We start from the raw sequence: 27,036 nt of genomic DNA on the forward strand, positions 1-27,036 counted from the left end.
GTTCTCGAAGCTACCAACGTGAGTTTGACCAAACTGCAGGAGGCAGTGGAAGACAGGAGTGCCTGGTGTGCTCTGGTCCATGGGGTCACGAAGAGTCGGACACGACTAAATGACTAAACAACAACAACAATTAGCAAAGTAGTGTTGGAACCACCACAACATTCAAATTTGACATGGGCCTAGTTTAACTACCATTGGTAGAGTAAGGGTGAAAGTATCAGAGTGGAGAAGTATAATTATACTTTGCCCATTAAGAGGGAAATGTTTTTGTTTATATTTCAGTGCATCCAGCTAGACTGTATTCTGCTTTTCCAAACTATTACTTCCAAGCCAAACTTGAAAACAAAATAAGCTTCAGTCAATGGATCACCTACTGTGTAAGGAGAATTAGCAATAAATGTTTCTAGCAGTTCCTGAACCAAAAATTAAGAAATTCAGGGTTGCTTGCCAGATGGCAAACTTAGGAGCTTTCAGTTTAAATAGCAGAACAACAATCTCCTATCTTTATTTGAACACTTAATCACATTGGCAGATAATATTTCAATTCTCCTTGGGCCATGTACAACACAAGCATGCAAGATGCATCTGTAAGACAAGGACAATCCACTTGAAAACTGAACATATCTTATTGCTGGCTCTTTCAAGAGTCTATTTACAGAATCATAACCAAGGAAAGGAGTGTATATGCAAAAGAACAGGTGCTGCTTTTGGAAGATAGCTCAAGTCTTTCTTCAAGGACAATAGCACGCAATCTAGGTCACATGTAGTGTAGCCATGAAGCCTTGCTTGCATTTCTCTCACCACCTTTTTCAGAAAGATCGTTCAGGTATTGTAGTCCAAAACACCTTGAGGGGATTGGGTTGGCAAATGCAGCATTAAAAGGGTAGCCCCATAGGGTCGTAAATGAACTACACTGAACAGGAAGTTCACTGTACATTTTGCTCCATGGGTTTTACCTTCCATTTCGCTCTTGCTTTCAATAGTAATCCCTGTGTATATGAATACTTGTAGTTTCTATTGTTATGTAGATGTTGAAAATCAATTAAAAATATGTTTTAAAAGTGGTTCTGAGGCTCTATCAGTTTTGTTATCCAACAAATACCTTCATTTAGAAGGGCATGAAGGCGGTGCATGAAAGCCCCATTCCCATTCCCCATTTCCAGTCACAAGTAAAGGTAAAGGTAAAGGGAACCCTGACCATTAGGTCCCGTCGTGACCGACTCTGGGGTTGCGGCACTCATCTCGCATTATTGGCTGAGGGAGCTGGTGTACAGCTTCCAGGTGATGTGGCCAGCATGACAAAGCCACTTCTGGCGAACCAGAGCAGCACACGGAAACGCCGTTTACCTTCCCGCCAGAGCAGTACCTATTTATCTACTTGCACTTTGATGTGCTTTCAAACTGCTAGGTTGGCAGGAGCTGGGACCGAGCAACGGGAGCTCACCCCGTTCGCAGGGATTCGATCCACTGACCTTCTGATCAGCAAGACCTAGGCTCTGTGGATTAACCCACAGCGCCACCATTCCCAGTCACAGGAGACTCTCACAAACTGAGTACAAAAGTTTGAAATGGCCTCGAAATTGCATCTAACTGATCCAGAATCCAATGTTATCCTTGGTCAAAATCAGACACTTCTAAGCACATTCATTAAAACACTCTTAGAAGCCCCATTCTGCTGCTCAACATGGAAAAGTCAAGGTAGCACATGTTGGATATGGATGTTTGGGGCAGGAGCAGGGCACATGCAGGACAAGAACTTTGGAGACAGGATAGAAACTCTATACCCTCTGCACACTTACTCCACCCACACATTGCCTTAACACCCAAAACAGGGGCTGAGATATCTTCCTATCAGGTTCACAATAATGCAGGAAAAAGTTGCTCTGCAGTATCACCCTTCTGATCATTATGAGGGCCTTGTTTTGAAATCTGAGCACCATAAAAAGCCTTTTGTGTAGACAGTTGGTCATAAAAATAACTTGCAAATAGGAACAGGTAAGGGTAAGGGTAGAATACCACAGATAAAGAGACAATAATCAAGCAAAATTCTATCTATACTTCTTTCTATATCTTTCTTCCTCAAACCGTTTTCCACAGAAGTATGATTCCACTCCAGAGACTGACAGTCAATACATAAAGTCTGCATTTTAATTTTACAGCAATACTCCTCACAATCTGCTTATTCTTCAGCAATTGCTCAAAAAATATTTTGAGCCTCGCTTGCCTTTCATCCAGTCAATGCTAGTTAATGAAAAACAGAAAAACTGTCCTGAGAGTACACATCTTGACAACTTAAAAATAATCTGTGGTCTATAGAAGCAGCAGGAGTTTCTAATGGCACACCTAAGGAAGACTGAAAACTTCATTTGAGGGATTGCTAACTGGTCTGTTTCATATCATCCAAAGTGCCTATAAAATAGATGTGCAAGTAAACTTCTAGTAAATATCCTAAGGAAATCATGTTCCACTCTCGAGATCTAACCAACACTGTATCTTACAGATGTTACTAGTCTGCAACTCCCATCAGTGCCAGAAAGCATGGCCAATTATCAGGGATGGTGACAGTTGTAGCCTACAACATCTGGGAGGCACTCTGTTGGCTAACCCCAATATAATAAGCCCAAATACTGCTTGAGCAGATATTAAGGATTTCACCTTACCCACAGGTATGTTTGCCTTTATTATTATTATTATTACATTTATATTACACATTTCCTCCAAGGAGCTCAAGGTGGCATCCATAGTTCTCTTTCTCCTTGTTTTATCATTACAAAAAGCCTTTGAGGTAGTTTAGGCTGAGAGACAGTGACTGGCCCAAGGTCACCCAGTAAGTTTCATGGCTGAGCAGGAATTTGACCCAGGTCCTAGTTCAACCACTACATACTTTTCCTAAATACCCACCTCCCCCCCCAAAAAAAAATCCAAAGAAATAAAAAATCTTGCTGGCTTCACATCTTGTCCAGCCAAGGTGGCTTGTAGTAGTGTGTGGAGGAATCACTTTTACAATGTGCTGAGTGAGACAAGGTTTCTTCTGTATACAATGTATAAGAGTTTACTATGTTTGTGGAGTATGTACTGAGAAGGGTCAAGCTTAAAATGTGAAGCACCCATTTCTGGTTGGCAGTTAGCTGCTACTTCGTTTTGTAAGACCGCTATGGGAGAAGCTGGGTTCTTTTTATGCAGAGGAAGAAGAGTGTCATATTTCACTTCTGATTGGCTCGATGGATAGAAAATCTTGGTCACCCATTGGACAGAAAAAGTGGTTTGATGAGGAGAAAGAATTCTGTGCCACTCAAATCCTATTTGTCAAAGTGTAGGTCAGTTCCGCCAGTGTGTGAGAGTGTGACTGTCTGGGACTGCTGACCAGAAGAAGAATCTGGGAGGGTAGGCTGAAAGCAGATGGCAAGGCAATGGCGGCAGTAAAGTAGGAATTCCTCCACACACTTGGGTAAATCAACAGTAATAAAAAGGAGAGGAAATTTTCTGCAAGTGGCAACTTGGTTTTGATGCATTAGCAAACCGGCAGCTGCTCTGGTGGACAAATTCCAGTTTCAGCAACCACCACATTTAGATCAACACTCTTCATTGACCTTCAATTAGAAATCAGCTAGCATCAGAAATTCACACACAACTACATCTCTGAAGTTCATCAATAACAATGCATAGCATGCTTGAAAGCAGGTGGCTGGATTGTTAACCAGATCATCTGCAAGATCACAGACAAGTGTAAGATTTGAAATACAGATCTGTTACAGCATTTATGCTGAAAGTCCTAACAAACAGTTTGCATCCATCAGGGAAAGAAGCACGACAAGGGGGTGCAGCCAGGATTTTACATCAATTACTGTACCAAGAAACCATCTTAAGTATTGTATATTGGATGTTCTAAACTGTAAGGCTGTGCAGTCTGTAACTGCATGTAGGATCTTGTCCTGCATTTTTCAGTCTTGTCTTAGAATAATTACAATCAATAATTTCACATTTAAACCCAATTGCCTTTGCCAATATCTCATTGTGTGTTCCTGCTACTGAAACTGTGATGCGCCTATAAAATTTGATTGCTGCCTAATAAAAAATCTGACATGTGGATTAGAGAAGACAAACATCTACTAGTTTCTCTACTTGTGAATAAAAGATTCAACACCCTTTTGTATTGCCTATATACCTACAAAACTGCCAATATGGTTTCGAAGCACTTAAATTCCATCCTCTTTGGGTCAGAGCTGACAACCGACCATCTCTTGCACAAAAAACATAAAAACCTGCTTGGTTGCTAATGTGGCAACAACTAAGTCATGGGAGCTACACCTTCCTTTCTGTGAACTGCAAGTTGAAAGAAGAGGAGCAGCAATATTGCAAGATTTTACAACTCCAATACTGTATTATACAACTCATCTGAAAAGACTACTCATAATAAGCAGGTCTTTGCAAAAGGAAAAAAAGGAGGCAGTGGTGGCTGATCACCTGTTCAGATTTGGTTCTGAAGTACCACTACTGATCAAGGCACTAACTAAAGTCATTTCCAGATGACCTGTTTAATTGGGCCTTCATCCTTATTGTTTGTGAGGAAATTCAATGACATATAGAAAGTGTTATCCCACACTTTCCAGTGCATCTTACTGTCACTGGTCTTATCATAACAAGTATGATTATTGGGGAAGCAGGTTTGTTTTGCAAGAGCTTCAAATAAGCTTTGACTGTGTGACATAATTTGCCAGGTTGTGACAATGTGGAAGCACCCTAAAAGTAGACAAATGTTTTATTTTTCTGCTTGCAATGATTCTTCACTTACTACTGAATCTTACAGTACGTGCCTGCAAAATAACTCACTTAAGAAAGCTACATCTAAATAGCTCACTTAAGAATGTTACACTGATGGCTCAGTCAGTCGAGCATGAGACCCTTAACCTCAGGGTTGTGGATTCGAGCCCCACATTGGGCAAAATGTTCCTGTATTGCAGGGGGTTGGACTAGATGATCCTCGTGGTCCCTTCCAACTCTACAATTCTATGATTCAAAAACCCAAGGAAGGCTGCTTATGGCTGCAATGTGTATGTACGGTAGTTGCTTCATCCCCCATTATTGTATGGCTGGAATATAGTACAGGCCAACTAAAAACTGGATCTGTCACAGGCTAATGGGGTCATGTGAACACATTCCGAGTATCTCCAATTTTAGCAGTGCTTACTTACATTCAAGTAATACTAGTAACTGTGCTGCATGCAAAGCTAGTCATTTTTGCCTGGGAATGCTAGGTCTGCAGAGCTATTTCAATACCCGTATATATTTGTATACATCACAGCAGAGTTTGTGCCTGTTTCCTAAATCTCTGAATAACCTTATTGTGTTTGACTAAGTGTTACTCTTACTTTTGCAACTATTTTTCATCCATATATAGTCAAAATTAGTTGGGAGGAATATTTGCACTCTTTCCACCCAGAAGAGGTGGGTTAATGTATATGCACCCAAGAATTCTAAATGAATCTCTGCATACTTGTCAACATGACAGAGTACACCACAGCTTCCTCAATATGTAATAATATTGTACTACCACGTAGTTTACAAAAATGGCCTGAGTGAATACAGCAGAAATAATTAATCCTACCAGGGTCATGCATGCTTACAGTTAATCATTTGCGAGGAAAGTTTTATGTACGCATTACAACTATATATGGAATAAACCAAGGGTATAGCAATTGACCCTACAAACAGACAGCTTACTTTTCAATGTGAGTTTAAATAATTCTCTTCAGTTGGAACATAAAAGTAGATACATATGGAGGGGGTAACAAAAAAAATTCTCTTTATGCTTTTTGAGGAGTTGTATCCAGCCACAGAAACTTGGTATGTTTGATTATGCAGTATCCTCCTATTTATCCTTTGGTTCCCATAAGGCAGAAATATAGGTTTAGAAACTCATAAGAAAAAAGTTACAATCCTTAGCCCAAATACCTTTATGTAGAAGTGCTTTTACCTATCTACATGGCTCAAAAAATTAAGTGCCTTTGAATATAAATGGACCCCAGCAATGTACCATCCAAGGTATATCCCACACATTTTAACAATTGTTTGGGAGGGGTCCCACTCAAGGGGCTGTCATTTACCATCTAGCAAGGTGATGGACATGGAGGTGGGCATGTACCATATTAAATCACTTCTTTTTTATTCAATTACCCTGTAAGTTAGCACACCTGCTTTAGTTGCTCTGATACATATTACAGTTCCCAATTGATATAGATAGGATTAGTCCTCAGCCAACAGCCATAGTTAACTACATGCGAAGCACAGTGAAATCACAGCTCTATAGAGCATTCAGAACAGTCTCACTGGCTTCTCTTTCTCTCCCAACACTTTTATACATCTCCAGATCTTTCGCCAAAACATTCTCATTAATGGAAGTCCAACAACAACCCATGCTCCTAACGTTACGATTATAATTCATATAGAACAACACAGAGTAGGCGTTTAGAAACTTAAACAATAATTGGGAATGGAATCAGGAGTTAAGTTCTCCACTACTTGAAGTGATGTGTTCCACCAGGAAACTCTACATATCCTAAGCACATTTTACAAAAAGTGTCAAATGGACTACTTGCCCTTCACAAGACTGGCAAATTTACTGAAGGACATATCCAAATTATTCCCTTTTCTGCCTTTCCCATCCTCTGAGAAACCAGCCTACTACTTCTTACTGTTCTCTCACTTCAGTGAGAACAGCACAAAAGTTAAATAAAAAATAACGCTTGTAACACAATTCCAACAGATGTACATTTTGCTTTGCATGTGTTGTCTATTCCTACTCTCTACCCGCAGCACGTCATAATATAAATGATATTAACTAACCAAACATAGCCAAGTATTGATACAGATGACAATCAGTGAAGATTGTTGGCTATCAGTAACTTCAACTACATGGTTATAAAAATACCCATTTTTGAAAATTGCCTTGTCACCTTTATGCCTCTTCAGACAGCAACCAATTCACACTTGAGCCTGTTTGAACATATTTGCAGCCAGTCATACATAAGGGATTCAGATGGGCTATCTGCCCTTAGACAACTGTAACAGTGCTACATGCACATTGTACGCTTGGTGAGATGGAATGGTGTGAAGATTTTTTTAATGTTCATGCTTCTATAGTTCAATTTTAATTATGAGCAACTGGCAAGAGAACACATCCACTCTCTGAGTCACTGAAACTGATAGTGAATACAGTACTGAATAGTGGGGATAGGGGCATAGTGAAACTGGCCACAATACAGGGCAACACATTGTTCCCAAATACTGACATATACACCACAGAAGTACTTAACACCACCTGTCTTTACCCATGGAAATATAAGCAAGGCTTACTAGATACTACCCAGTATCATGGCTTGGTCTTGTGGAATGTGCAAATCTTCCATATTAAAAAAATGAATGCTAACAAGCATGTTCTGAGCATCTTCCCCTCTTCAGTACTGTACAACCACTCCTATATCTAAATGGGATTAGGAATCAAGCCACAGGGGAACATCCAGACATGCTACAGCCCCAGAATCTGTCATTGTAAAATATTAAATATAGAAACCTAAGACAAGGCAGTTAAAGAAGACAGAAGGGCAGAGGGAAAGGTCTACACTTGGAGCCGATACCTACCTGTAGGTTAACTTGGTGCAAGTAATATATGCCTTAGTGCAGTGGTTCCCAATTAGCAAAGAACTGCAAACAACCTATTTTCAAAAGCCAAGCTATGGAATCGCTACTTTTGCAAATGTTGATATCTCTATGGCAGTTTTTTGTTATGTGAATGGTGACACAGATCCCCTTGGGTCCAAAGCCACCAAGTGGGAACAACTGCCTTTTAGTGCTTTCCCAGACATCGTGGTGAGTTCATGGAAGAGAAAATTAGAAGCAGAAATTTCCCAATTCACAGTTCTTTGGCCCCCAATACTGTCCATGTTTGCCATTCCATAATCAGAGACATGAAGTGCAATAAAAAGTGGTTAACTTGCAAAGCCTGTGGCCCTCAAGCATAGCAGTCAACTCCTGGGGGCCAAGGTCCCTTTGTCACCCTCAGTGAAATATTTGAGGGGTCTGCTCCTCACAAAATGAGTGGGCATTGCCATTCAAGTGGTGTGCGTACGCTATGTCTTGTGATCAATCATGTGGGGTGGGGCTTACCTGGGCCCCAATATTTTATTCAAGTTGGCACCCCTGCCCCCAAGCCGCCACCCTGTGACCTGGACCTCCGCCTTCTGTACTTAATTCAGTGGTGGGGGCAGCCAAGGCACTCTCTGCAAGTGGGCAGCCCTGAATAAAATATGGGGGACAGGTAAGCCCTGCCCTGTGTAATCGGTCACCTGATGTGGCACAAGCACACTATTTGACTTTGGGAGGGGGGAGTCCCCCTTAAATATTTTATTGGGGGGACCTCCGCCCCTAGGAGTTGGCTCCTATGGGCAGCCCAGACCCAGACCTTGACCACAGGCCTGGAGACTGAATAGGGAAGCTGTGGACCAAGCCCAGTTGTCTACCTCGGATTTCCACACGACATAGGAGGACGCATGGCTGCTGGGCATCTGCTGGCCTTTCCTCTGCTGGAGCCACTTTCGGGGAGAGAAGAAGATGCTGTTGGCGCCGCCGCCGGGGGCGCTGCCGAGCGCCGAGGCGGACGGCGCGCGCGCCAGGAAGGGCAGCTCCCACGCGGTGTGCCTCTTGCCTCGAGGGCTCTCGTAGTCGAAGTGGAAGCTGCCCGACGGCGACTTGTCCAGCGGGGTGCTGGGCGTCGAGAGCGACGAGGCGCCCGAAGGCGGCGGCGGAGGAGTCGGCGGAGCCACCGGGCGCAGCAGAGCGCGCGAAGAGAAGGCCGCCAAGCACTCGGCCGAAGGACTACCCGCCGCTGCCCTGGCTCGGGGAGCGCGGAGCGAGCCGTCGGCCGCCTCTTCCCCGCCGCCGCCGCCGGAGCGGCCAATGACAGCCGGGTCCAGGCTACGTGTCTGGCGGAGCCTCCGCTTGGAGAGGTTCTTCGGAGGGAAGGAGGGCGAGGCGCCGGGCGCCGGCGAGGACGAGCAGGAGAAGACGCTGTTGAGCAGGCTGTGCGCCGACATCCCGGCGGCGAGGCGGGAGGACTCCCCTCAGCCCGAGGCGCCTCAAGGAGCTGCTGCTGCTGCCGCCACCCTCTCCTCCTGGCCGCCGCGAGGGTCTGCTCCTCGCATGCTCGCGCTGAGGCGGCGGGAGAAGAGTTAGCGAGAGAGGAGGGAGGGAGACACCGCCGACGCCGCTTTTTATCCCGGCGCTGCTGCCGCAGAGCCGGAGGGAGCTCACCGTTCCCTCCCTCAGGCACCTCGCCGGCACAAGAGGCTGCTGCTGCTGCTGCTGCTGCCGCCGCCGCTGCCTCAACAGGCGGCTCGCGCACTTCTCTCCTCGCCCGTGTGGCTCCGGTGGCCGCGTGCTTGTCCTCCTGGCCCAGCTCCCGCCAAGTGAACTCCGCAGTTAGAGCCTAATTTGGCTGGAGGAGGATGCAGCCGGCGCTTCGCCCGCCTTGCTCCTTCTCTCTCTCTCCCCGCCGGCCCTCCTCTCGCGTGGGGCCGGCCGGGGCCCCCACCTGAAAGGGAGGCTTGGCTCTCTCCGCACAGGCTCCACAGCAGCCGCGCTCTGAGGCTGACCAGCCCCGCGCATTGCATTGCCCGCCTTCCCAGTTGCGCAATGGGCGCCGCTGCTTGGAATCTTTTGTCAGGTCGCTGTCCCACAGCTATTGGATTTCACAGCACGGTGCTGGTCGATGTCGGAGCAGGGCTTGATCCGAAGGAGGATTGCAGCGTTGCAGGTGGCTGTTTTTACCTGCCCTCCTACTCTGCCACCTTTTGCATCTCCTCGGCGGTTTTTTCATATACTGTAGAGGAAACGGGGCAGTTCTTCTTCTTATAAGAACTGGAAGCTGGGAGTTGCCCTGATCGAAATGTGAATGGCATTTGCAAATGCTCTCCATTCTAGTACCGGTAGTTACCTGGCATCGTTTGACCGGTATACCTAGAAGTGAGAAGTGGGGAAAGAATTCCTACTAGTCTAGAAGTCAAACCAACCTCACAAGTTCTCCCCGATCTTGAGATGCTTGCAGGGGGCTTAATTTCCAAACAGTTCATTTACAACAGGGGTTTGTTTTGTTGCTTATCTGATCTTCTGTAGAAAGGGTAAATCCAGATTAAACGGGGCCAAAAATGTTGTTGATGCCAACAACATTGTATGGATTTTGTTGTTTTTATTAAACAAAATGCATGCAAGCACAGGAAGCACTCTGGAAGCACTCTTATTCACAGGTGTAAGAAAAGTACTTCTTACATAGTTAGAAACATCTTTGTCTATTTCAGGTGTTTAGAAGCTAAGCCCTAACACCCAAAATAGGTTCATGACCAAAGTTGGTGAGTTGCACTTCAAACAGTGTTAGAAAAAGAGAAATGAAAGCTAGGAGCTCAATGGCACCTTATACCTAGATTATGGGCGCAACAACAGAATGTCTAGGCGCACTTTTTTATAACAAGAATACAAAGCTGAACATGAATGAACTGCAGCTGAATTATTATGTTCATTTTTCACATGGTCTTCCCCTGCCCGCCCCTTAATATTAAGAGGGTCTCTTCTCCAGTCTTCAGAGAGTGACTGGAAGTGGGGAGGCAGAAAAAGGTCCTCCTTTTCTTCAACTCTGCAGTTTTAATATGAAATCTTAGGTGCATTACTGTGCCCAGAGCTCAGAAACTGCTTGCACTAATGAAATTTCCTGTCACAAAATGCACCTAGAACTGGCATGTCCAAAGTCCATTTCGGGGGCCTAATCCGGCCCACCGGTCGGTTTAATCCGGCCTCTGGGGCAGTTTATTTCCTGGGGTAAAATCAACTTTGGGGTAAAATCATAAAAAAAGCTCAACAACTTCAGTTCTAAAAAAAGGTTAACAACTTTGGTCAGCCCTCACGGCCCTTCACTTCATCTGGCCCTCTTTGGGAAAAAGTTTGGACACCACTGGCCTAGAACAATGGGGGTTTTGAACACTGACTTCAAATTATTAGCTCTCTTTCAAAGTACATTGAAAATTTGTACTTCCCGGATCTAGATTTGCCACTTGTTGCAACAATGCAAAAGCAAAAATAGATTTTTTAAAAATATCTATCTCTTTTTTTTGCACTTTCTCCATGTCTCATGAAAATAAACTTCATTTTTCCAACACTTAGGCTTTGGTGATTTTTCTCTATATTGTTACAAAAATATGACTGGCTGTATAAACTCCCAACATACGAGCCATAAAAAAATCGCTTGACACATTCCCTTCCTATTATGGGCTGCTTATAAAATACCATGGCAAGCATTCTTCTGTGTAGGCTATGTTGGATACTTTTGCTCTCTTGCTTACGATTACTGTATACATTTATTTAAACAACATGAGCCTCTGGGCTGAGTTCAGAACCCTTCGCTCTTTCCCATTCTATTGAAATGCAGTTGCATAATAGATGTATAAGCCCCATGGCCACTTTTCTAAAAGATGAATTGCAAATACAAAGCCTATTTATATAAACATGATCACAGCAAAGGTTTTCTCTCAAAGTTTATCCAAAGTATTTCCCATATGTTCCTCTCTGCAGGGAAAACCCCACATGTCTATTTATTCAGCCATTGTACTTCTGCACAGTGATTTTAAATTAACTGCAGAAAGAGGCAAGCACTGTACCTCTTCCCAACAAATGACAAGGATAGTTAATGAGAAGTACTTTCATTGGATTCTGGAGTACTATATCACCTTTTGATTGCATTGGTTCCTTCCAGTTTCCCCTTCAAGCAGATAGGAGTGCAGGCTGATAAGCTGACCCCCAGTGGGGTGGCATCAGGGAAGTTGAAGTACCCACATGAGAGCAAAGCAACTTAAGTTTGCCAGAAGAGAAAGAGAAAGATGCACAATTATAACTCTGAACATGTATCTTTGAGCTACTCCTCCCCTTGATGGTGAAGACAGAAGTTAGTGCTGGGCACATTCTCGGACAAAATCACAGATATAAGCAGAGAGAACTGTAAAGCAATTCCTCAATACCCAGGAGGTTGGATTGTACCAGCATCCCACCAGTACAGGCTGGGCAGCTTGAAATTTTCATGCAGACAATCTGAACACACCTGATTAAGTTCTGGAGAGTCCTCATTAAGGACAGTCACTTCCGAAAGTGGTTTCTCTCTTCCAAATCCACACAAATGTCTTAAGATTTCAGATACTTTTACAGCCTTTACCAGATACAGGGGAAGCTCTGGGTTAGCAGAGGACCAAGTGGCAGGAGCACGTGGGAAGCAGCAGTTGCATCAGAGTATGGTGGTGATGATGGTGATGCTTTATATACCACTCTTGATCAAAAGATCACGGGCTGGTGTACAATATTAAGAACACATTTTATAATTAATCATAACAACAGTCCCCCACCATACCTTTGGTGATGTTGGCCAGGTAGAAGGTTGCAAACATAGGGCCACTTCTAGTCTGTAGGGAGTGGGGCACCAGTCCTGGAAGTTGCAGTGTCATTAACGTTCATCAGTGTCTCCCGTATTTCTCTACCATGCCTAGAAAGTGCAGGACATGGTGCAGGACCTCAATACCTTAAGGACCACCTGTCCCCATACAAACTGACCCAGACCCTGTGCTTGTAATCCAAGGCACTTCTCTGTGTCTCCCCTCCCCAAGGCATCCAGAGGGTTACGCCAAGAGAAAAGGCCTTTTCTGTGGTGGCCCCCCCCCAACTTTGAGATGCTCTCCCCAGAGAAGCTCACCTGGCACCATCATTGCATGTCTTTAGCTGCCAGGCAAAACATTACTCTTTACCCAGGCTTTTAGCCATTAAATAATCTGTGGCCTGTTAAAGCTGGGAGGGGGCTCTTATTATGATATTATTATTATTATTATTATTATTATTATTATTATTATTATTATTATTATGTCATTAAGATTTTTATTATGGATGCTCCGTAATGTGTTCTTAATGTTGTACGCCATCCTGCAATATTTTAGAAAGATTTAGCTTTAGATTTAGAAACAACAACAGATTTGAAGACTCCCCCCAAAATCCTGAAGACCCCAAATACATGCTGGAAACTTATCATGCTGTCTTCCTCACAGGTCCTTGCGCCTTGCACAGAATTTCAGATGGTATGCTGTCCAGATGAAGTAGGCCTCATCCACGCTTAGCTTGTCCACTTCCTGCAGAACAAGCTTTGGGAAAATCTTAACATTGTAAAGATTTGTTTTCCAGTATTCTTGTTGAAACCAGGAGCTTATTCATATCACAGATACTATAAGGCTGGTATAGGGTGTCCAGCCGGGAACGGAAATGAATAATGACCTATTTTTCCGCTTGCGCAACTGAGGAGGTATACAGAGGACTCTTATCTAGAGTGCAACCTGGCAACTCCTAGCTGTGAAAACAGCTTATGGAACAACAAGGGTGTGTAGATGTTTCTGATCTAAATATATTTATTTCAATTTATTAATCACTTTCCATAGAATATATCAAAGTGATTTCACAATAAATGACATCAAGGTGTCAGAAATAAGAGTAATCCACGCCAGCATAATTTACTGTCCATCTAATTCTGGCTTGTATATCAGTTTATAGCTTTGCCTCAGTAACAATGATGATTCATGCCGCTGCACTGTGAATGGGAACATTTGTTGTTCTGTCAGGATACTGTAGGACATGTCATAATGCTGCATTGATTTGGCAGCTCTTTCACTCCATCCTGAATGTTTATTTGCCAGAAGAACAGCTTATAAGATTGATTGTGAGGCCATTTCTTTGTCCGTTTATTTGCATTGACATAAATGCCAAGAGCAAACAAACTTTAGATAGCCATGTTTATCCATTAGATTAGAGAGATAAAAGTATAATGGCTGGTCTGAATAAAGCATACTGGCAAGGGAAGACTAAGCAAGGTCTAGCCTTCTCAACCTCACTCACTTCAGAGGTCCCAGTGGACCTGCTCCCCGGCAGCACCAGAGAATAGCAAAACTGAGGGCAAAAAAATATTGCCATAATAAACTTGGCACAGTGTTATTTCTGATTAAGTATGCAAATCTTATTGAATTTTATTTTATTGTGTAAATCTTTAGTAAGGTGCTCTGTGAGCCTTTGGGGACTACCGGTATAAATAAAGGAAACATCATTCTGTGGCCTTTTGAAAGCCAATCAAGCTCCCCTAGGGCAAGAATAGAGTTGCAGACTTACCCGGGGATAGCTTTGCAGTGCTTGGCATCAATAAAATAACCAAGGTCAATGGCATGAGATCAGTGCCTCAGTACAGATACATACAGATCTGTGGAATTAGCTTCATGCTAAATGTCTAGGGCTGTGGTAGTAGATTCACTTACCAGAGAGGAGGACCCACTGAATTCAATAGGACTTACTTCTGCATACACCAGGTTTGGACTGTCCTATAGAATGCCACTGCTACTAAAAATGCATTGTAAATCCCATGGATTGCAGTGGAATTATTTCAACGTAAGTGTACCTAAAATTAGTTTCAAAGCAACAGGTAGTTACAATTTTAAAAACATGATCCCAAAGCTCTTCCAGTTCAGACCACTTGCATTTAAGATAATGTAGTTCCAATTTGAGTGAACCTTTTCTCATGTAATACAATTGCCATGGGGATTGCAAACATTTTGCTGGTACATGTGCAGCTTTTGAAGCATATAAAAACTGTTCTATTAAAACCACAAAATGAGGGCAATAAAATCAAAGCACCTTATGCAGAAGGTTTGCCTAATATAGTTACTATATTGCAGAACTTCTCATGCACCCTGTTTGGAAAACCATTTAGCATCATCCCAACCCTAGGCTTAGTTAGGCAGACAAAAGCTTAATTATCTATGGGCTTAGATATGTCTAATTCTGTATTACGTAGCATAAAGCAGGTGCTTTAGGTAGCTGATTTGGAATGTCCTAAGGAAATAATTCTTCAATTTATTAATGTATCTTATTGGTGGTGTGTGTGTGTGTGTGTGTGTGTGTGTGTGTAGCATTTTTGAGTTTTTCTGCATCAGATACCAAAATAACTAGACTAGCCCAGGAAATGATAACTATGCAACTTGACTTTGGGGTGTTGCCTTTATTTACCAAATTAAGCACTTTTTGCATTAAATTGATTTATTGAAAGTTCTCTAAATGGTTTACAGAGTTATAAACTATATAACCTGTGGGGTGTAATCCATTGGTGCAGTCAATGGTGCTCTCCTGCAGCCATTTTGTATTCTTTATGTAATTTTGCAGCGCATGATCTCAGACTCTATATGAGATGAACTCACACCGGGACGCGGGTGGTGCTGTGGGTTAAGCCTAGGGCTTGCCGATCAGAAGTTCGGCGGTTCGAATCCCCACAATGGGGTGAGCTCCCGTTGCTCAATCCTTGCTCCTGCCAACCTAGCAATTCGACAGCACGAAATGCAAATAGATAAATAGGTACCGCTCCGGTGGGAAGGTAAACGGCATTTCCGTGCACTGCTCTGGTTTGCCAGAAGCTGCTTAGTCATGTGGCCACATGACCCGGAAGCTGTACACCAGCTCCCTTGGCCAATAAAGCGAGATGAGCGCCACATCCCCAGAGTCGGTCACATCTGGACCTAATGGTCAGGGGTCCCTTCACCTTTTAAAGGGGACACCAGGAAATAATCTTTACTAAGAGATTCAAACAAATCTGCAAACTAGCTTCCAGCTATATTGAGGGGAATTTGCTCTGCTTCATCACTCAGTAATGTGAGTGAAGGAAGGATAATAGTTATTCAGTATATCTTTTCCTACTATCCTTAACATTCCCACACAACCAAGTCCAAGAGTACAAATAAAGCTACATACCATCAATAAATATCCACAATAAACAATCAATAAACTACTGAACAGTGCTATATAACACTGGTCCGGAAATCCCTGAACAAACAAGAGTTTAATAAGTATTCTGCACAGTAGTAGAACTTGCTGCTCTACCTCACATGGGCGCAGCCAGGATTCATTTTAGTGGGGGCAAAAATGATGTTGGGGGAGCAGAACTGAGTTATCTGTGATGCAATTGGTCAGTTAGTCAAGTATTTTTATTTTACTTCATGCTGTGAACACCTTCACCTGTTGTATAACTGTAAAGGTAAAGGGACCCCTGACCATTAGGTCCAGTGGTGACCGACTCTGGGGTTGCGCGCTCATCTCGCATTATTGGCCGAGGGAGCCAGCGTATAGCTTCCAGGTCATGTGGCCAGCATGACAAAGCCGCTTCTGGCAAACCAGAAGCCGCTTCTGGCAAACCGGCGTTCTGGAAACGCCGTTTACCTTCCCGCTGTAGCGGTTCCTATTTATCTACTTGCATTTTGACGTGCTTTCGAACTGCTAGGTTGGCAGGAGCTGGGACCAAGCAACGGGAGCTCACCCCGTCACAGGGATTCGAACCGCCGACCTTCTGATCAGCAAGCCCTAGGCTCAGTGGTTTATCCACAGCGCCACCTGGGTCTGTTGTATAACTGTACTGGAACACAAAAGTTAACAGTCCCATGGAGGAACAGCTGGGAGCACTATGGCCACTGCTGCTGATGTTCATAGGGTAGTCTCCTCTCATACACAGCAGTGAATGAGATGGGGCATGTGTGTGGATCCTGTATATGTTGGAGAAGCAACCTACTGATAACAAAGGAAGAGAGGGGAGGGGGAACAAGCTATAAGTCAGCAGCTGGAATTCCAGTTCCTGGATGCATTATAGATGTGTAATCTTCATCTTGGTTCAATGCCACCTTGCAGTTACTAAGCAATGACTATCAAACTTAATCTAGCTAACTTGCATAGTTTCCCGAAGAGAGAGAATGTGACAAAAGTTTACCATTCGATGCAGAATTTTTAGCATCTTCTGTGTAGAATTTACCTCTGAAAATAATTATTTTTTGAACGTTTTAGCCCAACTTGTGGGAATCGGAACCATACTGGAGTAACGTGACTCCAAAATAATTGACAAGACCCAAGGGCTGCATACTACTTGGGAGAATTCCAGATAGGTCTATTATTACTGATCTTGTAGGAAGATAGACATTTGTTTTCACAGATGTACTTTTCAGCATCCCAGTTTGACGTTCATTGTTGTTGGAAAGGAAACATTAAAAACACTGAAAATAGAAAAAGTGCCAGAAGTAACATGACTTAGTGAACAGCAACCCCTGCGTTGAGCCTCTTTGGCAGCGTGCAACAGATGAGGCTGTGGCTGACTAAAAAAGTTTATTATTTATTTGCTATTATTATTGTTGTGTGCATTTCCTTTGACCTAGCTGATGCTGAAAATCGTGTCAAAAAAATAAAGCCACCTCAGTGGGGCATGGGGACCCTGACTCAACCTTTAACTAGGGAAGCCGGAGTTTATATTTTTACATGTGGCTTTCTGTCAAAGCACATTTTAAATCTACCAGTACTTTCCCAGGCATTACTCCTATTGGTAAATTCCTACACAGAAATACCGGTAACTATTCTAAGGGACGTCCAGGGCTCAGGTGTTAATATTTCCTTTTTGTAAGACTTTGTGAAGCAGATTAAATATATTGTCGTAAAAATATTATCTCTCTGGGAAAAGAAAACTTGAACGCATTCAACTCTCCTAACTAGCCAATAAATCAACCGCTATCTATTTGCACTGAAAAGGCAATGTGCCAAGTCACAAGTAAATGTCCATACGCATGGCTGTAGTATTGTAATATCCATTATTATCTCCAATATTTATATCAATGTCCAATCCCTCTCTCAAGGTCTGCACTTTTACAAAAAAAAAAAAAAAACCCAGTGACCCTCTGGTGACCTAAACTATATATGATGCTAAGTTGTGTCATTCTCCACACCCAATGTTTTCGTTAAACACTTCCTCAGTCATGGAGGATGTCGTTTGAAGCAGAAAACATATGACTTCCCCAGTTATAAGGGTCAGATAGCAGGTGATGGAAAGATGGAAAGAGTGGCTAGGGAAACCCAGCCAGATGGGCAGGGTATAAATAAGAAATTACTGTATATACTCGAGTATAAGCCTACTTTTTCAGCACCAAAAATGTGCTGAAAAAGCCGCCCTCGGCTTACACTTGAGTGAGGTGGGCGGCGGCGGAGAAAGGCACAGGGTTGGGAGTTCGGAGAAGCGCTGTGCTGCGACTGTACAAACCCCCATCCTATGCCTGCTCTGTGCGAGGCGGTGGCGATGGAGAAGCCCCCACCCCGCCGCCAACAGCTGGGAGAGGCATAGGACAGTATTTATTTTTATTCTTTTAATTTACCGGTAGCTGCTGCATTTCCCACCCTCGGCTTATACTTAAGTCAATAAGTTTTCCCAGTTTTTTTGAGGTAAAATTAGGTGCCTCAGCTTATATTCGGGTCGGCTTATACTCGAGTATATACAGGTATCATCATCATCATCATCATCATCATCATCATCATCATCATCATCTCTACCTATGGAGTAGGGAGACAGTTCTGAGCTATATGGACAAGTGGTCTAATCTAGTACAATACACCTTCCTTGTGTTCCTAAGGGCCAAACTGGGTACAAGGTTAATATGAAATTAATATGCACTTTTTATTTTTCTAAATAGCAGGCACAGAAAAGCCTTTGGGCTGTGGTGTTTTGGGAGGGAGGGTCCTCTCCAGGGTCCAAGCAAAAAATGAATTCTGCAATTGTTTGTGTGTGGTGGAATAAGTAACATTATTAGAGGCTTTAAGGGGAAGATTGGGGCATATTGTTTGCACAAAAGTAAATACACCCCTCCCCAAAGCAACATCATTAGAACAAGGAGAGCCACGGTAAAGCTGCACTCCCTGCTTTTTTGTGTCTGGCATTATCCATTTATGGAGTGGTTGGGTGAGGTATCAAACCAGGTTGGGGGGGGGAGTGTTTCGGGTTTTTATTTTTTATTTAAAAAAGAACCCCAAACCACTTCTGAAACCTTGGCACCAGCCAACTCCAACCTGGCCCTGAGTTGCTCTGGATCCAAAGTTGTTTGAATATCTTCAAAGCAAATGCACAACCCTGGTTCTTAGGTGTTGCATATTCAAGTTTCTATGTGGTGTAGGGTGTGTGTGTGTGTGTGTGTGTGTGTGTGTGTGTGTGTGTTGTTTTGTTTTTGTATCGGAGCCAATAGTTCATGTCATAAGCTGAATGCAAAATGTGAGGTTCCATATAATAATAAACATGCAACTTTTAATTGCTTCTTTCCGAATACCACATATTTTATTTGTGGTTTGGTTTACAAATACTTTCATCTGCCAAATAAGTCTGCATGTTTTCCAGCATCCAAATGCCCCCCCCCCCCAGCTATGTAAATAAATAACATGCTAGCGTTTGGGTTCTCAGTAAAAATTCATTTTGAATTAAGATGGCTAGTAATAACACAATATTTAATACTTCCAGTGCAATCCTTTGGATGTATTTGCAAAAGTAAGCCCTACTGAGGTTTGTGACTGCAAACTAAGTGTGACTCTAAAATGAATATTAATTCCATATCCACCCCCCTTTTGCTTTTTCAGCTTCTTCTGTGTTGCTGGATAAATCTAAGAATAGAAACTAATTTGGCTCTATTCTTAGTACTATCTTTAGTATCTCTTTTGGTGGTCTAACTTGGAACCAGATTTCATGTTTCCAAGTTTTTTTTGGCTTAATGCAGAAATAGCATTGTTCCCCATATATTTTCAAATTCTCATCAGCTCACATTTAAAACTTAGCAAATGCACATGCAATGTTTTTTCCTTTCCTTTCCTTTCCTTTTTATTTGCATCTTGTTGCAAAGAAAGATTTGCAAGAAAACAACTGAATTATGAGTAAAAATAGTTCAGGGGGGACCTCTGAAACTGTTCTTACAATATAAATTTTCAGAAGCAGAGAAGCTCAACTAAATATTTGTATTTTTAGTGGGGCTTATATATGTGTATATATAGATACTTTTATTAACTGCAATTCCACTTGTATCAAAGTACTCTGCTGCCCTGCCAATTTCTAAGAGCAACTTCCAATGTACAGTGTACAAGGATAAAAGGCCTACTGCCAATCCCAAACAGATGGAGGCAGGAGAATTCTGGACTATGGGTTGTATTCAACATACCGCCTCATTAAAGTCACTTAGCAGAATACTTGTTCCCCTGGCGAAACGTTTTGCACCACCAGTGATGTTGTACAAAAGAATGCACAAGAAGGTTTGTGACAACTTTATTGCACTGTAGATTGCAACTTCATTACACCGTAGATTGCAACTTCATTGCACCGTAGATTGCAACTTCATTGCACCGTAGATTGAAACTTCATTGCACCGTAGACTCCAACGTTACAATTTGCCCACCTAGTAGCAGACAGAAAATGTTGGCTTCAGCCTTCCACAACTTCAGGAGGCAAGTAAGGAGTGTTATTTGTGAATGTTTCCTTGCATGCAGGGCACTATCATTTATTTATTTAAATCAACTTCTTGCCCTCTGGGAGGGATTTAATGGAGAGGAGCCTGCAGCTGGGACTGTCAACAGGAGCTTCTCTTGCTGTTGGAAGACAAGATTGAGCAACACACACTTTGCAGAAGTAGCCAGAGAACGCAAATCTCAGTTTCCTCTTCTTGTTTGGAAGTTCAGGTGCCGGGATTCCCTTTGTCTGCTCAGCTGCCTCCCGCACACACATACTCCTTCTAGTCCATTCGCAAGGGCTGTAATAAATTATGTTAGAGGTTTTTGCCAAATCCCACCTCCTTTGCCACCCAGCAACCCTTTTACAAGTCCCTTTACAGCTTGTTGGGAAATGAAGTCCAAACATGGGAAAGAAAGAAAGGCAGCAGTGCCTATCAACTTTGGGGGGCCCTGACCCCCTCAAATATTAGAGGGGCAAAGAGACCTGGGCCCCTAGGCATTGGTGGCTATGGTTGCAAAAGTGTGTCAGGAAACTGTGGAAATACTGTAGTAGTATGGGGGAGACTTAAAATATATGTCACTTGGGAGGCACAACAAACACTTCAAAGTAACTATTACATGTTGTGTGCAATGCACTTTCCACAGAGTGCTGTGTGTATTTCATAAACTTAAGATACAGTTGTAAAGGGGTTTACAACTGGCAATGATGAGGACAGAGATAAGGGAAGGGCAGACAGGAAGGGTATGGAAGAGAACAAATCTAGCTATGTTTTCTTAAATTTGCTTACAGTTGAGGATGGGAATTAAAGTGTTAAGTCTAAGCTCTGCTTGACAAAGAGGGGGGATTTGAAAGGGGGCCGAGAATTAAGGGAGTGAAAGAAACCCAAGGACAGGGGAGAATGAGAGAGAATGGGCAGAGTTGACTGAAAGACAGGAACTTCAGAGAGATGGAGAATAACAGAGATGGAGGAGTTACAGGTAGGTAGCCGTGTTGGTCTGATGCAGTCAAAACAAGATAAAAAAATCCTTCCAGTAGCACCTTAGAGACCAACTAAGTTTGTCAGAGGTATGAGCTTTCGTGTGCATGCAAGTGAAGCTTGGAAAGATGGGCAAAAATAAAGGGGAAATTAAGGGCAGGGCAGGCCTAAAAGCAAGTATGGGAAATGTGCTGTAAATGAGAAGCCAGCATATGGATTTAAGGATACATCAAATAGTCAAAACAGGAGAGGTGAACCATTTGAACAGCAATATATTGGATAGAGGTGAAAGGTGCAGAGGTGGGACAAGGACAAAACAATGAGAAGTTTGCATTAGTCATGTTAGAAATGTCCTTAGAGGTTTTTCAGGGTAGGCTTGATTTATGGATCTTTCAATAAGAGGAACAAGGCAGGAATTGCCAGTGCAGGGAAGAAGCAACATCGCCACAGACTGCTCTTTTGCCAGGAAAATGTTGGACAGAGATCAGCAGTAAAGATATTCCAGGAGGAGACAAACATGATCTATCTGCTGTTAATTTCTTCATCTCAAGCTGCTGTTAAAGTTATAATGGCTGGCTGAAAAGCTGGCAGTCCGTCAGATGGGTGTTGAATTTGCCGCCACCACCATTGGTTCATAATTTACGGCATCTTATGACACTGGAGCAGTTGCCTGCTAAACTGATTTTTTACGAGCACAACTTTATTGTTGCTACTGCATGTATCCCAAAAGTCACTTAAAATGTGAATGCTAATGGGAAAAGGGGTTTTTATTCAGTTCTTAAGTGCTGGAATATTTAAATTACTCTCTTGCTACCCATGATGCTTGTATTTTAGAAAACCTTCTCATTTCAGAAGAGCACATGTTTTCTTTCTCAACTGAAAACATGTTTCTACTGTTATCGGAGGCCTGGAATCAGTTGTGTCATATAGCTAAAAATCTACTTACGGTAACCTGATTTTCAATCAGAAATTCAGTGTTGTCTCATATTTGTTTTGAAATTCCCTGATGTGCAATTGGACAAAACGTTTCCCTCCCTCCCTCCCTCCCTCCCTCCCTCCCTCCCTCCCTCCCTCTCCCTCCCTCTCTCTCTCTCTTAAAAAAAAACATACAGATAATGTTCTGCATTATGAAAGCTTGTTTAAATAGATTATCATTTTTGAACACACGAAAATTAACTGTTATACTTCACACACATTTAAAGAGGGATATCTAGGAATAACTATGTCCCCAAAGAACAAGACAGGAAGATGGAAACAAAATGATAAAGGAGAAAACAAAAATGGGGACAGCCATCCGTGGAAACTAGCATGCAGTCACTGACTAGGTCTGTATCCACACACAGTTTAATAGACAATGCACATGCCATAGTTACCGGTAGGAATCTAAAAATTTGGTCAGTGGGTACATGTATTCTGTCTAGTATTTACATCAACAGCCTGTATTTCAGCATATAACCGAAGCTCATAAAAATTTTAAAAATCTGTTTATGACAAGAGTTGTGATGTTTCTATGCTGGGAATCAACAGCTGTGGTGGTATTTATTATACTGTTGCAATTTTGGTTTTCGTAACTTTTAGTGATGGCTTCCTGTTTTTAGCCCTGGTTGTTTGCCACTTTAGCCTCGTGAATGGATGATGAAGAGCATTAAAATGATTTGTACAAATAATGATGCATTTGCTTTGCACATTTTACTTTCTTGCTAATGTTTCTTCATTTGATTTTCCCATGGCTAATAATCTGATTGTACCCAAATGCTAAATATTCTACATACAGTCATATGAACTTCCTCCCTCCCTCCTACTTCCTGCTGGAGCAGCATGATGATAAGCAGATGGGTGAGGAGCAGAGCTTGCACTGGATGGGTCAAAGATAGGTTGGGGCATTGCTGGGAGGGCTGGGGGTGATCCTACCAAACACATTTTTTTCCAAGTTCTGGAGGCTAGAAGGGGACTATTTCCTTCCCCTCTCCTGCAAGGATCCACTGAAACATGGAGGGCTTCCAATTATGATACTGCAGGTATTCTGACTGAGATACCAGGGGCTCAGCCAGTGTGGTGTAGTGGTTAAGAGCAGTAGACTCGTAATCTGGTGAACCGGGTTCACGTCTCCGCAGCTACTGGGTGACCTTGGGCTAGTCACACTTCTTTGAAGTCTCTCAGCCCCACTCACCTCACAGAGTGTTTGTTGTGGGGGAGGAAGGGAAAGGAGAATGTTAGCTGCTTTGAGACTCAGTGTAGTGATAAAACGGGATATCAAATCCAAACGCTGCTGCTGCTTCTTCAGCAGCTAGGACTTTGCACATGGAAAGTGTATGCTATGCAATCAAATATAGCAAGTAGATTTATTCCAGTGACTTTAGTTTTAAAGTACTTCTATATGGGAAGGGTTGTGGGAGCTCAGTGGCAGAGAAGGTGCTTTGCACACAGAAGGTCCCAGATTCAAATGCCAGCATCTCCAGGTAAGGCAAGGAGATATCTCCCCCCCCCCCCCGCCTGAAACACTGGAGAGCCCCTGCCAGTCAGTATAGAAAATACTGAGCTAGATGGACCAGTGGTCTGGCTTCCTAAGTTCTTTCTCAGTTCACTTAAGGTACATCATTGTTCTACGTTTCCATGCACTGAATTTGGTTTTTGGTGTATATTGCTTTAGAGAAGAGTACAAAGGAATATACAAATAGATTTGTTCATTCCCTGACCAATCCACACTCCTTTATTTCAACCACAACCCAGAAAACAGCAGTAACCTACTGGAGCTTCTAGAAGTAAAAACTTAAGTATTTATAGGCAAGCGCATTAGGTTGGATCCCAACAACAAACTCAACAGTCAACTGCCAGTGTGAAATTACGCGAAGTTGGACATCCAGATCTTCAAACCAGATTAATGTGTAAGACTTTGAGTTCCATTTTTACACTGACCAAAAATCAATCCAAACTACTTTAAAACTAGCAGGCAGTCATTTACAATTTGAGAAGGTTCACCGTATAGCAAGGTGCCTCTATTAAAAATGATACAAACATGGCTGGTCCTAGTCCTATTGATGATCAAGACATGTGGCAAACCTGGATCACTCACTGAACACATTGATTAAAAAAAAGAGGCAGGCCAGCTTTGAAATTAGTCCAATAAATGGGATGTGGGCATCAGCACTTTTCTTTGCACTGTTTTAGCAGCAAACAGTAAAGATGGCTATACCGTAACACCTCTAGTATCACCGAAATATGGCATACAGTACACAAAAGGATAAATCTATGCCTCCCAACATTATGAGGTAGCCTGGTGTATCATATCCAATAAAATGCTAATTGAGCTGTAAACTTGTACAAAAGCTACCAATGGATCAAGGTAGCCACAGTCACTATAACGAGGCATTTCCTGTTTGGGGGGGAAAGTGATGCATTTTATCTGAAGCAGCCCTTGTTATTGCACACCAGCTTCTGCTGATGACAAACTTGTTCCTTTTGCTAAGTGGGCCAAATATAGTATTGAATTTAATGCTTAATTGACATTTCCTATTCATTATTGATAACAAATATAGCAAACATTCAGTCATGATTGAGTCACAGCAGGTCATAAACTTTCTGAAGAACATTTGCAATAAGGGGCAGGAAGAGACATGCTTTTTTTTTTTGCAATATTGCCAAAGTGTACAGCTGCCCAACCCTTGGGGACACCTTGAAACAAAGGCACTGTAGGCAGTTTGTGTCAATTGTACATGTAAAAGAGAACAGCATATGAAGGATCAGAACATTTAGTTCAGTGCCTTTGCTTCGTCTCTACAGAACTTTCAGCACAAAGTACTTAATTATATACCCCGGCCACTCATTTCCCTCAATGTGATACGGGTTATCAATATAATATCAACTATCACATAAGCATCATTCTAGATTCAGGTAGGTAGCCATGTTGGTCTGACGCAATCAAAATAAATGAAAAAGATTTAAAAAATTGTCCAGTGGCACCTTAGAGACCAACTAAGTTTGTTCTGGGAATAAGCTTTTGTGTGCATGCACACTTCTTCAGATATGTTCTAGATACGTTTCAGAAAGCTTATACCCAGAACAAACATAGTTGGTCTCTAAGGTGCTACTGGACAATTTTTTTAAAAAAAGGTATCTGAAGAAGTGTGCGTGCACACAAAGGCTTATACCCAGAACAAACTTAGTTGGTCTCTAAAGTGCTACTGGGCAATTTTTTATTTATTTATTTATTTCCATAAGCATCATGCTATTAAATATTCCTAAACTACCTTAGTGCAGCCTGAAAGTATGTGGCAGATAAGTGACAAGATTTAGAGTTTCAGGCTTGGCTATTTTGAATCTTTTCTGGAATTTGCAGTCTAAAGCAAGCGCGTCACATTGCTTTCTGAAAAGTTTGGGCCACAACCCACAGTGACGATAACATGTTGCCTCAGTCCTCAAGAACCCACTTTCAATCTGAAAAGAAAGTCCTCTTACTTTTCATTTGATTTTGCTACCCTAGACAACAACATAGTAGGCAGAGTATGGGAAGCCAAAGGCAAGGGAAATGGGCTTAGGAGCTCTAAGGTCAACCTACCCACAGAAGGGAGAGACAAAAATTAAATGAAGGTGGAAGAAGCAGAGAATACACTACAGTGATATAGGAGACTCACAGCTGCTACCAATGTCTCCTTTGCATCTTACTGGAAAAGAGCTTTGGATAGCACCACCCTTAGTCAGGAAAACAGGATCTCTGTCCAGTAAGAGAGAACTCAGGTTGGGTTCCGAATTAGTGCCCACATCTACCTTAATATCACTGGTGCAAACTACAGGGGCCCCGGGCACGCACAATTTTACTATGGGACTCCAATGTGACTTCTGGTTTCTACCGGAAGTTGTGTCAGAGGCCTAACACAATCTCAGAGGCCCTGCAAAGCCTCAAATGCACTTTCCAGAAGTCATGTTGGAGGTCTTGTGAGGCCCCCAACTTGACCTCCAAGGGTCCGCAAGGCCTTGGAAGCAACATCTGAGGCACTGCCAGACCTTCAATGCGAATTCCAGGAGAAACCAGAAGTTGTGTCAGAGGTCTCATGAGGCTTCGGACATGATCTCTGAGGCTTTGCAAGGCCTCTAAAGTGCTGCTGATGTAATATGACGTCATGATGGCACATTACATCCCTGGTGCCATTGGGCACCCATAATCTGGGGCTCAAGTTGTTGCCCCTGCTTAATATTGTAAACTGCCCTGTGATTTTCGGATGAAGGGTGGTGTAGAAATTTAATTGATTCATTAACAACAACAACAACAACAACAACAACGATGCCACGTGCCTATCGATTATTCATGGTACAGAATTGGCCCCCAGATGGATTTTATGCTCTTCTGTATACCTTAATTTTCCAAAATATATAAAAGCTAAGTGTGTAAAGATTGGAGTACTTCTAACCTACCAAAACAATCATCTTGCTTTTATAAGGGCAGGGAAATATTCACAGGAAAACAATAGTACTGCTTCTGAGAATCCAGGGTTCTTTTTCTTCTTCTTTTTTACGTCTTAAAAAAAGAAGAAGAGACAGCTGTTATTCATTTTCAACAGTTTCATTGCTCCAATAATCCATGTGGTTAGTCCAACCTACTGCTTTATGAAATACGTAAGTATTTTTCATTTTCTTTCTGGAAAAACAAGGAAGGTACCCAGGCCATCTAGTGGGA

General features: G+C 42.6%; 1 protein-coding gene across 3 annotated transcripts in view; it reads right to left on the minus strand.

The window, feature by feature from the left end:
• Positions 1-11,202, minus strand: part of ARHGAP6 (Rho GTPase activating protein 6) — a 192,617-nt gene extending 181,415 nt beyond the window's left edge. For all 3 annotated transcript variants that reach the window (XR_015949507.1, XM_035116652.3, XM_060273488.2), the window contains exon 1: positions 8,517-11,202. Coding sequence is in view for 2 of the 3 variants with exons in the window: in XM_035116652.3 (XP_034972543.2) it covers positions 8,517-9,089 (573 nt within the window). In the remaining variant the exon portion in view is untranslated. The remainder of the gene's footprint in view (positions 1-8,516) is intronic.
• Between the last annotated feature and the right edge of the window lie 15,834 nt (positions 11,203-27,036).

This window comes from Zootoca vivipara, chromosome 4, assembly GCF_965207765.1.
Source record: "Zootoca vivipara chromosome 4, rZooViv2.hap1.1, whole genome shotgun sequence".
In the NCBI taxonomy this organism is placed as follows: Eukaryota; Metazoa; Chordata; class Lepidosauria; order Squamata; family Lacertidae; genus Zootoca; species Zootoca vivipara.